The sequence below is a fragment of the Bos javanicus genome, chromosome 8 (assembly GCF_032452875.1).
Source record: "Bos javanicus breed banteng chromosome 8, ARS-OSU_banteng_1.0, whole genome shotgun sequence".
Classification (NCBI taxonomy): Eukaryota; Metazoa; Chordata; class Mammalia; order Artiodactyla; family Bovidae; genus Bos; species Bos javanicus.
The window spans coordinates 28,467,065-28,481,241 of record NC_083875.1 but is presented as its reverse complement, the minus strand read 5'-3'; the positions used below and the strand labels follow the sequence as shown (position 1 = coordinate 28,481,241).

At 41.9% G+C, this 14,177-nt stretch overlaps 1 protein-coding gene across 13 annotated transcripts in view; it reads right to left on the bottom strand.

The window, feature by feature from the left end:
• Positions 1-2,869: 2,869 nt before the first annotated feature.
• Positions 2,870-14,177, bottom strand: part of BNC2 (basonuclin zinc finger protein 2) — a 485,862-nt gene continuing 474,554 nt past the window's right edge. For 11 of the 13 annotated variants that reach the window (XM_061425235.1, XM_061425225.1, XM_061425228.1 and 8 more), the window contains one exon: positions 2,870-12,870. In XM_061425235.1, coding sequence (XP_061281219.1) covers positions 12,210-12,870 — 661 coding nt within the window. In that variant the 3' untranslated portion in view covers positions 2,870-12,209. The remainder of the gene's footprint in view (positions 12,871-14,177) is intronic. The other 2 variants (XM_061425227.1, XM_061425236.1) reach the window with 2 other exon arrangements.

Genomic DNA, 14,177 nt, shown 5'->3' with positions numbered 1-14,177 from the left:
AAAGGCGGAAGGTGGTACGTGCAAAATTCTCGAAGTCCAAGGAGAGGCTGGACCTGAAGGTGAACAAGTCTGCTGACCAAGGTAAGACAAATAAAGACACACTGTCAAGAAAAATTGGAGGCAAATGACATTAAACATCATCAAAACCCCGGACTGAGGTAAGGAGAAACTGGGGCAAACAGAAACTTGCCTTTAGCTTCAGGGGTTAAGGGGTGACTTCATGTTCCTTCAGCATTTCACTCATATCTAAGTCAAGTGTTGCTAATATCCAGTGTGGATGACAGGCAATTGGACTTTGTGAATTTCTGGTTTCTAATGATGCATTCGAGTTTTATTTTTTACAGCTGTCCTTGTCTTAATCCTTTCGATTTTTTTTCTCCCCGGGGTTCAATGGTTTCTAGTTACCTATCAGCATTTTACACAGCCTGTCAGCCACCAGGCAGCACATGGCTTCTAATGGTTGTGGTGTGTGGGTCACCACTAGTTCTCTGGAAGGACAAGAGCCCACCTGAACCACACAGCAAACTCCTTTGTATGAATGGAGCGCACTGAGCAGGTTCTGGGCGCATCCTAGAAATTGAACCAAATACCTTTTGCAAACAGCAGCTCAATGAGGTTTCCTGCCATGAGGCAAAATGCTTGGAAAGTTACTCTGCGCTGGCATCACTGGGTTTGGGGTCAGCGTGCTGAAACCGGGACTCATTATGTTCCTACCATGCCAACTTGGTGCAATTAGCCTAACACGATAATTTCCCGAAGCCATATGTTGATCTTTAGGGGAGTGAAGGCTTCATCTGCCTGATGGCTCTGAGCTCTGACTGGCATGTCCCAGCTTCCAGCACATTTCTATAAATCAAGATAACACAAACGGCAATCAGAGATGAGGTGGGACTGCCAGCCTGGAGAGGAGCAGGCAAACTGGAGCAGGGCTACGGACTTGTTGACTGTTGTAAGTGGGTCAGTTTTCTCTTTTTTTCAGAGAAGTTTTCAGAGAAAGGTCAAGGGAGCACCACTGTGTACAAGGCTGTCTCTTCCTCCACCCTCCCCTCCCCACTAAGCAAAATCAATGGAAGGACCTAGAACAGAGTAAGTTATGTTCCGGGGCTGCATGGCCTGTATTCCCATTGGAGACCTATCAATGTGAGCTAGCACTGTTGGGAGCTGTCTTCGGCTGCCCCTGTTAATCAATACCTCTGTTCATTATATGTCTCTGATGAATATGGGTAATGATTGGGTGCCTGAGAGTCAGGTGACTAAAAATAACTGCGCTGTACAGAGGATCAATAGATTCCCAGCCACCCCCGCCCAGTATTACTTGAGGCAATTCCATATTCTCCGCCACCCCTCTTGAGCCCCCCACCCATGCTATCCTCTCTGGTCTTCATTGATAGATCGGCTCCGTCCTCAGAGCAGCTTTATTAAATTAGTAGCACTTAATCTGCTGTGCTATCGTCAATGACACGGGGCAGACTAGCAGATGGCGAGTCTTCCAGTGGCTCAGAAGAGCTAAGGGCTGTAGCCCAGGCAGTGCGGATTAGCCTTGTGCTGAGAGCTGAATTCATGGGTGCCTCTTCACTAAACAGGAGGATTTCCACCATTTAACGACACTTAAGAATACATTTTTTTAAGAAGGAGCTGTTTGAGGGAGGATTCTTGCCAATTACAGACGTGTTATGACAGATGAAAAGATCATAATTATGCTTGGATTCCCTGTAGGGGTGCGTTAACATATCCATGACATTTAATAACCACATGCCTGAACCAAGGTTGACTTCCCCCAATTGTTTTATCTTTCATTTCTTTGCTCTTACCGCCAGTCTGTGGGTGCTCAGAGGAAACTGGGATGGGGGGAGGTGTGTCAAGTCTTGGTGGCTGGCACCTTAGCTACCTTGGGAGGGACCCTCAATCAGTGGTACCTGAAGCTGGCTGGACAGTTCTTTACTGTGGGTCTGATGACAGTCAGCAGATACAAGCAGCCTGTTTAGCTCTTTGCTGGCCAGAGACCTGGGGCCAAGGGGGTTTGCTAGATTGAGTCTGGGTAGCTGCTGGTTTCTCTGGGTCAGAGGAAATGGGAGAAGGGGGTGCCACAAGATGGGAGACCTGGATATGTGTGGCTCTGGGGATGGAGAACAGGAAATACTAAATGGAAAGGGAGACTCCAGGAAAAGTTACAGTCTGGGTTAGCCTAATGTTAAGCTAGAATTTGTTTAAGAGGTGGGGGTGATATTAAACAATCGCGGAGTCAAAAGCAGCCTGTATGCTTCTTCCCATTGGCCTCAAGCAGTGTGACAAGAGATGTGGCCAATGATGACCTCTCTCCATCTGCTAGTTTTATTTCTAGATGATAAAAGCCCAAACTGTAGAAAACCATTGTCAAGAGAATATACACTGAAACACAAACATATATAGTTATCATCCTGTTAGCTGCTGTCCGCAAATTTCCCAGGGTCAGGGTGGAAGCTATTTACAGAAGGCCAAGGTGCAAAGATACTTAAGGTCTTCCTTTTCTTAAAAGATCTTGGGCCAAGGCTTCTGGGAAAGGAAATTCTGGAAACACTGGAAAAACATCCCCAAAGGGATAGCTTTAGTGAGGAAAGGGACAGTGTTTGCTGGGCTCTATTGGAACTGACTGACTAGGATCTCTGGGGCTCTGACTCAGCTTGGCTATCTGAGCATGAGATGAATTTGATTTTCCTAAGAAGTGTGTTCAATAATAGCATGATTCAGTCCAAAAAGGAGACCAAGTTATCTAACATTGGAGCTTAAATAAGGGTGAATCACAATGTAAGCTAAAGTGTTTCTTGGTGTATTTCATAGTGATCTCTTGGAGTTGGTTGAGGTTTCTTCAAATCAAGGAGGTAAGAAGAGATCAGTGACTGATAAATCTTTAATATAAAAATTGTACAAGAATTTTGATACAAATTACAAGAGGTATTTGGACAAAATATGAATAAAATTCCATTTACATCCCCAAACCCTTATGCATTTTATGCAAAAGACATAGACAGTTATAGTACAGAAAATACAACAAAGGAAACAGCAAATAAAAACTTTTAATTCCCTTAAACTACTAAGAAAAACAAAACAAAACAAAAACAAAACCCTTGTTCAAGGTACATACAGTATTTATGAAGCTACCGACGTCACAATGATCAGATCAGGGTGATGTAAGCTGTGCCCGTCCCTGGGTGCTGACCCCTTTCGTAGTGCAGACCTTGGTTCTATGACAGGCTGGGCAGGAGAGGCTGGTTTGATGCAGAGGAGGACAGAAACAAACAAAAAAAGCACAGCCCTCCCCACCCAAACTCCAGGGTAGGGGGTGGGGAAAAGGACCTATCTTGGGGAAAATTCCTTTTCCTTAAGATATTTCAGTTCCCTTTGGCCAATTTTGCTGTCAAATAGGAGGGTTGTGTCCAGTGTTTTTGTTAGCAAGACACACCAGTGGGTTTGGGGTGAGTAAGAAAGTTATGTATTCTCTCAACCAGGTGAGGGAATCTTGCTAGTTCTAAAAGGCTTAGTCGATGAGGAGCATTTGAGAGCTGAGAGCTTGCTTTCCTGAAGTATTGACTCACCTCCACTTTTGAGGAAAGGCCCAGGGAGGCCTCAGACCCACATCTTCTCCTGGTTTCTCCACCTCCCTCACCCCTCTGACCTCCAGGTACCCATGTTTAGCTCTCCTGCCCTGTTCATACTGGCATTGGAAGGAAAATGGTTGAGACTTTTCTGGCAGGGCAGCAGAACCAAAGTTTGCACAGGAAAGTGAGAGCACCATATATTATAAATCTTAGTCAGATCAGGTTAATATATAATACTAGAACAGCTCATTCACTTAATTCACGTTATGTAAACCCCAGACAGGGTGGAACACACAAATGTTTCCAGAGCGATCAAAATCCAGATGAAGGAGGGAGTGTTCTACCTTCTTGCTTCAGAAAAGATTTTCTTTGAAGAGGGTGGGTGAGATCAGAAGAAGAAAGGGCAGGAGTGGAAAGATAATGAAGTCAGGGGAGATTAAGATGGGCAATGAGAGGAGTGGATCTGTACAAAGACATGCAAAAACACTCCAAATTGAGTACTAGATGAAAACAGTCAACTTGGTTTACACATCTCGCGTGAGCCTGTTAACTGAGCACATTGTCTGGGAATCAAGAGCATCATGCCTCATCAATCACTGCTGCTCTTGGCCACGGCGCTGATTCACAGGCAGGCCAGGGGTGCTCTGTGGCCTAGAGTGGGAAGGGCAGGGCGGCTCCTGCAGAAACAGTGCCAGGTCAGCTCACCTTGGGGGAGGTCTGCCAAGAGGGCTGGTCTTTTCTCCCCCTCTTGCGGAAAATGTTTCCAGGGCCAGAGGAGTGGGACTCTCTGACACCGATGGGCCCCTTCACCCCTGGGGCCACCTCTCAATCCTTGCATTTTGTAACAGCAGTGGGCAGAGCCGGTTGGTACTGGACTGATGTGCCATCTTGTGCATTATTTCAGCATCGTGTTTGGCAACAGGAAGCCTTATAAAGTCTTGGTTTAGCGCTTGCATACTTTAAGAAATATAGTTTTATACTATCTATTTCTTTCCATTTTTGTTAAAATACCTTTTTCCACTCTTCCTTCTCTTCAAAGAATCTTAGAAAAAGGAAGCTAAAAATATACTAAAACAATTAAAACTGTCCTTAAGCATACCTATTATTTAAGTGGGGGGGGGGTACAGCTAATATTGAATAATCTGTGCAATTTTGGCAACTGAATTTTTAATTAAGATTCTCTTAAGATGTTTGCTAAATGATTGTAATATATACATACTGGGAGAACTTAAAAACATCAACTGCTTTTTCCCTGACCCCAAGAATCGTTACTCAAAGTGCTTTTCTGCCCAGTCCACATACTGCTTAATACAATTATTTTAGCACAGGTTTGTCTACACAGACCTTTTGTCTCTGTCTGCCACTTTTCTCTCTTTCCAAAAGTTTGCATCAAAGATGACACCTGCATGTGTCTTAATTTTTGACACAGATTTAAAATGTGACTGTTCAAAGTCAGTGGGGGGAGAGGGGTGGGATCAACAGCATCTATCAGACCCACTGCACGAGTTTAGAAAGAAGCAGGGTGTCCCCTAATTCCCCAAGAGGCACACTGAGACCTTATTGTTCATTTAGCCACTAACTAGCCACTTTTATGATCCTGTAAGTAGTTCAGTATACAAAACTAGCAGCCAATTCTTATATATGTTATTTGGGCTCAAGATGTTTAGGAAGATCACATTTTCACATGATTTTTCTTTGTACCTTTTGTTCCCTCGTACTTGATTTTGTAAAGCTCATGTGCTTATACTTCCCCAAATTCTCCCCAAGTGGAGAATTTACTTTCTACATATAGGGTAGTCCCTGTTTTAGTGATTAAACTCAAAGTCCCTGTGCCTTATTATTTTTTTCAGATTGTCAGTCCAATTAAAGGTGAATCTGTCCTGTTACACTATGGATTTGGAGGTTGTCACGGCAAGATACTCGTGTACATCTAGACTACTGGTTGGAGGCCAAAGCTAAAAAATTTTTTTTCAAACCACCACGCACAACCAATTTGTTTACAGCATGTGCACTTTTTGAAGGAGAGGAAAAACATCTTAGTTCTTTATTTACAGAACATGGGGCAATCTAATCCCACTTTTGCCACTGACTTGTAGAAACTTTGTTCTAATTATGGGGCCATACCCAGTACTCTCAAAATACATGGGCTTAGAATTGCAATACTTAAGTTTCCAAAGACCCAGAGGATGCTGTCAAAGCCAGAATCTCTCTGCTGACCCTTTATTTAAGAAGTAGTCTTGTTACTGTGCACTTAATAGCTGTAGAGGGCACTGCGAGGCAGCCTTGGGCTTACCAGAGATACAGTTTAGTGGGTGTGTGTATGTGCTCGTGTGCTGGGAGGAGGTGCAGGGAGGGAGGGAGAGTGACTGTGGATGTGTGTGCATCGGGGAACTCAGTGGGAAAGCCTAGCCCTTGTACTCAATTTCCCCTTCACAAGGGATAAACAGGCAATTACGCATCCTTTTATATTTGATGGCCAAGTGCTGAACTGGAAAGCACACTATTAGTTTGTGTCCCTTCAGGGCCAGGGCAATAAGTAGCCAGGAGAGCTGGGGCTGAAGCAGACAGGGTGTTGTCTGCTGTTAGTGTGACAGTCTTGTCAGCAGCGTTCACATTACTGGAAGGTAATAAAGTGACAAGTAAGTTATTAGAAAGATATGAGGTGAAATTGAACCGAAGCTTCTCGCTGCTCAGCCTGGCTTTTTCTGTTTCCTCTTTTGTAATGGTCCACTATTTGTTACAAACTGAGCCTTGTCTTGATAGTCTATATAGAAAAAAAATTTTTTTTTTTGCTTGCAGTAAAGGTCAAGTGAATTTACAACAACACTTCAGAGGAGAAGAATAAAGATAGTTTTATGACAACTATAGTATGTTACTTCAAAAAAATATATAGCATTATAATGAACAATAATGCTGATCCAATTCAGTGTACTTGTAAAAATGCTTAGTTTTTTTTCTTTAAACCCCCTGTGACCGGGCATTTGGATTTTTTGACAAATGCCAAAAAGATAGCAGTTGATGTCCAGTTATTGCCGAATGACCATAAACATCATCTTGTGCAAGATGTGGGAAGAATAAGGATGATGGGAGGATACAGGAGAGGATGGGTGTCTGGGCAACAGTGATGTTACATTAGCCCACCAGTCAGTTGTACAGCTGGATTTACATAATACTAATGGGAAAGTACCGTGTACAGTGAGCAGTCCTGACTATAGGAAAGGGAAATGCCTTTGGGGCAGAGCAGATGTGGCCTGATGCTAACACGAGGAAAGCTACCTACCACACATGGTTTGGCCTAGAGGGAGAATGTGAAAGCAGCAAAGTTGCTTTTATGTTCGGTAGGAAGGTGAGTGAGCTCACATTTTGATCAAGAGATCTTTGCAGCCAAAGAGCAGTACAACCGCGGCTACGCGGGCAAGCCACAGTCACGATGAGAAAGAACAGACCTGCGCTGGCAATCACGTCTTTCCACTCAGCACAACTAGGGCTTGGTCTGACCACCAGCCTTTTCTAGGATCTGGTAGACCCAATGGATCTGTAAGTTCCCTAAGGGACTTGAGCATCACTTCCACTCCAAAAATAAGAGAAGAAGAACACCCCAGCCCCACCCCGCCACTGCCTGCCTGACCTGCTAGGACTTGAGCTATTCCAGGCAGCACTCTTGCTGTCCTCCTCCCTTCTCAGACTAGGGTTCAGTGAGGCGCCTGGTCACGGGGTGCTGTGGGATGCACTGCACGGATCCGCTCCCACCCACTGCTAGGCAGAGTTGCACCGGACGCTTCTCTTGACTGCCTCCTTTCAGTGTGTCCACTATTTTCTTTTCTAGTTATCTTCAAACCAGGACAGGTGCAAGTCTTCTACTTAATACCCCTCACTTCACTGTACAAAACTGTGCTTCCCTCCAGTCTCTGTGGCACCTGTCTCTGAATGCTCTCCATACTTATTTAAACCCCTCCCATTAGAAACACAGAGAATGAGAAGGAGAAGCAAACTCCTCTAAATATTCCAAGTCTGGGTGAAATATAAGCGATGTTTTTAAGCCCCAAAATGTGTCACAATTTTTGCAAAGCTCAAGAGAAGGTGTGTGTCCATAAGATCAAAGAAAGTATCTTCTGGCTGATTTGTTTCGTATGACAGTAGATGTAGCGCGTCTTATGACAGGTGACACTTATGTACTTAGTCCATTTGGCCCAACACTGAAGACCGAGTGCAAGTTAGGACTGCTCAGGTCAACGGCTGGCAGTTAGCAGCATGTCCATCTCAATCTGGTTACTGCTTCCTTCTGTTTTAATTCCCAAGGGCCTCTGTTCTCATTTGCTTGGCACACGTGAGGGGTGTGTACAGAGGAGAGGGAACAAAAGGTCACTTTTTATTTGGTGGGAACCTAGTGCATGTTTCCCCTGAGTAAAATGAGGAGAATGCCTCTGTAACAGCCCCTTCTCGATATATTCAAAGCTTGCCTTTTTAAAAAAATCGCTATATATATATATATATATATATTTGCTATTTTTTTAAAAAGGCAAGCTTTGAATATATCGAGAAGGGGCTATATTATATATATATATATATATTATATATGCATACACACACTAACAGGCTATTAACCAGTTATGTGCCTTTCTCCTCATACTGGAAGAGCCTGGGAACTCATGACCAAATAAATTACACTATAAGGACAGTGGTGCCATTGTGCTAAAAACAATGTCAAAAGAGATGTCTGCCAGCTTTAAAAGGCATCGGCCTGGACTAAGATCTGAAATGCACTGACTTATTTCTATACAATTAATAGCAGAACGAAGAATGTCATGCTTTTTATCACATTTTAAACACCAAATTATTATCTCTTGTTATTCTTGCTCCAGGTCATCCCCCTCCACAACACACAGACAGTCCTTAAAGGAGACTAAGCCTTTTCTGATCCTTACTAACACATAGCTTAAAATGATCAAAACAGAACATTTCAATACCACCTAGCAAACATGCATGTTAATAATACTGCCCAGTTTTGTACCTGTGACAGAATGCTGGTTAAAATGAATCAAGTGGGGGAAAAGGTTGCTTGGATGAAATGCTGCATGAGTCTCAGTGAACTCCGGGAGTTTGTGATGGACAGGGAGGCCTGGCGTGCTGCGATTCATGGGGTCGCAAAGAGTCGGACACGACTGAGCGACTGATCTGATTCCTTTTTCAGCCGCCCTAGCATGGATGCAGCTGGACAGAGCCTGTGTCACAACAGAAAACTCCTATGAAAAAAGAAATTAGTATGAATGGACAGAGAGGAAGGGCTCAATGGTTAAAATGGTGATCACATCATCCTTCCCATTTGCAAATAAGCCTTGGGATCACCATCTTAACTAGATTTAAAGTCAAAACACTGCACTCAGGCACACACCCAAGAACAAGCGACACTCTGGGACTAGAAGAAATGTACGTTTTCATGATTCTACATCTTCAGGACCACTTCTGTCCACTCCCCCTGTCCCTTTTAAGCAACTAGGCTTTAAACTGGAAAATATTATACATCACTTAAAAGGCCACCGTAACACGTGGGCACTTGAGGCACAAAACTAGTAGCAAAGAGGGGAGAGACTTAAAAAGGGCAGGTTGTCCAGGACTCACTGTCATTTCTCCAACAAAAGGCAGGTCAACACATTCATGCTTCTGAGCAATGGAAATTCTGCTTGAGAATCTTGTTACTTCTGGGCTTATTCTAACTGGCTATCCACATCAGCCTGGTTTGTGGCGAGTTAACAAACACTTGTTCTAAGCCTAGTTCCTTTGTTGTGACCTGCTGACAGCTATGTAATTCACTCATTAGGGCTCTTTGACCTTTTAGTTGACATTAAACAGACTAAGCACTGATTTTGTACAAGCTGAGTTCTAATATCCCAACCGAGAGTGTAATTGTTAAAAATCGCTGAAAATGTGTCATTTCATAAAAGTGTCATTTGGTCTGTATACACTTGCAAAGCTAGTGTTTCCATAATCTTTTGCTGGGATACCAACAAAATATTTTTTCCACCCTTCTGGAATCAAATTAGTTGGTTAATGGGGCAATAGCGCAACACAGAAGGCTAAGAGGACCAAAATGTTTGCAAACAAGTTTTCATTATTCTAGTTCAATCTTCCACAAACATACTGTACAGAGTCTTATATGGTATAAAACAAAGGAAAACATCTGTCTATTCAGTTTAACAACACTGAAATAAAGCGATTAAGACTTTGGGGAATTCAAAGGTACAAGAAAAACAAAAACGGTTAGCACTAATTCCTCAGCTTTTTTACCGTAAACATTTGTCATTAAAACATAGTGTTTGATATAGTTTCTTTTGTACTGCAAATACTTTTGGTCTCTCCTCACTGTAGAACAAATGAAAAATTAAGTGAACCCCATAGCATCCTCTGAAGGAGATGAAAAGATAAAGCTGCTAGACACATCTAGCTTAAGATTCCATTGTTTCTGAAATTTTCACACAAAAAATACTGAAGCCTCAACTAATGATGCTTATTTTTGGAAACAATAAATACTGAGGTACAATAAATCCTACAGGAATAGTAACAAGAGAAACATATTAACAGTTTCCTTTGGCAAATTTAACGGAAGTGAATGCTGATGTGAACCTAGAAAAAAATAATTACGAAACATATGAAAAATGGAAATGCCATTAAAAAGTTAAGACAAAGGGAGTATTTCTTTTAGACTGATGAAAGAAATGTTTGAGGCCCTTAAATGCAGAAAAGAAATACATTCTCTTTAAATTATTGTGTCCTGTTCGACAAAATATGCCTTGTTTATCTTTTGCCCCCTCCACTTAAAAAAAAAAAAAAAGACAACAAAACACAGTCTGCAATGCACACCCTAATGGTTTTGGCTGCAGATTGAATCTGAGTAAATATCATCATTTAGTCAGTATGTTGTGGTAGCTGAGGCTGCCGATGTGGTTAACCAGCTCAGGCAACATGTGTAAACATCGGAAACAAAATAAAACAAAACAAAAAAGGTTTGGAGAATCCTCTCCCTGCTCTTTCTCACTCTCGATTGCTTGGTTTCAGGCTTGCTTTCATTTCTCTCTGACAAATCGCGTGGGGAAACGCAAAACACTAAACAGTGAGAGATCCTATTTTAAACCCCCTTCTTCTGGCTGCTCAGAAAGGAGTATTGCTTAGTTCAAGTTCAGCACATGTTTGCAAAGCTTCCAAGTACTGCTGCCTCTACCATTAAATGTCTTTTGATTTTGTCTATCAAACCAGCCTGAATCATAGTACTACTGCAGTACTTGTGACAAATTACACAGCCACATAATAGACCAACTCAGCTCAGACTTTTTCCTTCTTAATGGAGAAGGGTCAGGTCCTTGCGCATGAGCATTCAGCTCTTTCACTGTATTCAGCTTTGCTCCGTAGTGAGTAATTTGGGCTTCTGTATCCTGAAATATTATCCTGCCTCTAAAGAATAAATGCCTTGGCTGTTTCACACGCATCACTTTGTTTTCCTTTTATGTAACTTAACATATAAGCAAGAAGGATACAATGTTGATTGTAATAACATTCGGCACTTGAAAGCATCACCAAGTGTTTTTTTCTTAAAGCGGTTTCCTGGTGGCCGACAAATTGGCCTGTGGTTATGTTGAGTGACTAATTGTATTTTCTTTTCTGGAAACTTGTGCAAAGTTGGCAGTTTTGTGTTAACACTAATACTTTTGTTTGGCGTTTGTGCCCTATACTGACCAGACCATTTTTATACAAGTGAATTTTTTAAAAAAGACACTTACTTGAAGTATGGCAATAGTTTAAGGATAAAAAAGAAGCATGGATATTACACATCCCCTTGTAGTGTATGAAAAAAAGTGCATGACTGGATTTATGTACTAGTACAGGACATTTTAAAAAATCAGATCTGTGCTGTAAGGCATGCCAGCACCTCTTTATCACTATATCTAGCAGGTAGTAAAAACAAGACCATGTTTTTTTTTCCTTAAAAAATGTGCATTAATGCTAACATAAATGAATAGAGCTAGCCAGCAAACTATTTTTTTTCCTGTATATCTAACAGCTGGATGTAACTGTAAAAATTAAACAAAAGAGTTAAACAACCATCAATACAATTGTTTTACATCATTGGCCTCTCAAGGCTAAATATTTACAGGTGAATCTGCCATGCTTTAAATGAAGATTCTCTCAAAACCTTAAAGTTCACAAAAGACAACTATAAGAAGTTCCTTTTTTGTTTTTCCCCCCCTTTATCTCTTTGCAGGCAACAGTCATGGGTACAACAAATCGTCTCTTTGGAGAGGACCAAAAATTGTTATTCTGTCAAAGTTTGGGCTAGTTGCACGCTTTTATGTGTGCGCATGTGTACTTAAAGGGTACTTTGTTTCACCTCTAAATTAAAGATCTGACCTCTTTCTCAAAACTATAAAGGAAAAAGACAAAAAATTTCAAAAGCACCTAGTGTTTATCTTCTTATATCTAAAGAAAAGAAAACGTGTGGGTGTGTGTGTATGTAGCCACAGGTATACATGTGTGTACACACACACACACCCTCCCCCAAGTACACAAGCACACACTGACTATGGCAGTTCAGATACATAGGCCATCTGGTGAGAGCTGGCATTTGTAGTGTCCGTTCTGAGACTAATCTACTGCAGTGAAGGGAATGTTTTTGTGGAGATTAGGGTTCTGACTGTGCCGATTCCGGCTTCGCACAGAGGAAAACATCATATTGCAACCGGGGACTTTGCACTTGTGCATCTCTCGCAAATGCACGGTTTTGTAGTGCACCCTCAGCGTCCCCTTGTTGCTGTACATCTTGTGGCAAATGGTACACATGATCCCACCAGTGCTCCCGGACAAGCTGTTGAACATCAGAGACCCTGAAACGTCAGCCCCGAGGCCGCCAGGGAGGGTGGGGGCCTCAGCCTTGTGCGCCGACTCCCCGCTGTCACTCGCCCCGTCAATGTCGTCCAGGAGAATCCCCTCATCGCTGCCGGCGTCGGATTCTCTGGAGGAATGGATGCTGCTGCTGGACTGGAGGCTGGAGGTGGTGCTCAGATCCAGGACCATGTAGTCCTCCGCCATGCCCCTCCCATACCCGTTCAGGTGGGAGTCTTCCGTCCCCGCGGGAGAGGAGGCATCTTCCCTGATGTCGAGCCCCAGGGGGTGCTGGGCACCATAGATCTTCATCAAAAATTCATCCCGGAGGTCCTTGCTAAGGGAGGGCTGTGATGAGTCCAGGCCCATGTCATCGAGTTCTTTGGTCAACAGTTTACGATGCAGGTTTATGTTGGCACTGTGTCTAGGAAAACAAGAGGGAAGTGGGGGCGGGTAGGTGTACAGGGAGTGGAGAGGGCGAGAAAAAAGAGAGCATTTTAAAATTGATTCAGTTTCCGCCAGGCATCACCTAAGCACATTCATTGCTAATGACTTTATTGTAAAAAGCAAGCATTTTCCTACATCCTCAGGATTAGGGAGTAAGTGGCAGCGGGGAGTGCAATAAGGGGAGCTCTTGATTAACATAATTTTTATAAGAGAGTGAAAGTCCTCAATGAAAGGATGAAAGCAAACCCATGCACCTTTTTCTGAATGATTGTTCTGTTCCTTTCACTCTGTAGCAGCATCAGCTGCAGAGAATCTCACAGCAGAGATTTGAAAAAATATACTGAATATGATCAACGAATGGAAACTTTCTGCTTGTCCAAACCAAATAATTTGAATTTACCTAAAAACAGAAGGAAACCCCCTTTTTTCTACAGCGAACACTTTAGAGGTATGAAAAGGATACCTTTTTTTTTTTTTTAAAAAGTAAATGGTTTAGATAATTTAGAATTTGCTTGACAAAACAACAACTTGTTCACCCTCATCTTCCTCATCTTATTTAAGAAAATAATTTAGCTTATCAGGTTAGCAATTTATTTAATAAAAATAGGGTTATACACTATCTTTAAATCCCCTTTTTAAGAATGATTTGGGATCTCAGCTAAATCTAATAGTAAAATACATTTATCTTCAGAAGCTGCTGTATTTCAGAGTTAAAAATAATATTTCAAGTAATTCCAAGTTGTAAACTTTAATCTTAAAAAAAGGTGAAAAACAGAAGTTGGCTTAGTAAATAAAATCCACCCCCCATTAAAAAAAAAAAAAATCACACCCAACAGAAAAAAAAAAAAAAAGGGACCCAAAAAGAAAAAAACCCACACACAATACCAAAAAAAAAAAAAAAAATTCAAGCACAATAATAACACATGGTCCCTCCATTTTAATAACTGGAATCCATACTTCTTAGGCAAGCAAAACTTATACTGTACTCACTGAGTGCTTTGCTTGTATATATATATATGTATATATATAAAGAAAAAAAAAACAAGATTTGTCCCAGAGCATCCATAGGGATGTCATGATTTACAAAGCCTGATAGTGTATTATCTATCTGAAAACATTGCCTTAGTATTTACATCCCCCATTTATTTTTAAAGTGCCCTTGGGCATATACCTCTCTCCACCTGCAAAGGCTTATGTTTGACAAGTGTCTAAATTGAAGGCTACCCTTCCAAAAAGCAAACCAATAAATAAATACAGATGCATAAAAGCTTCTCAATAATGGTG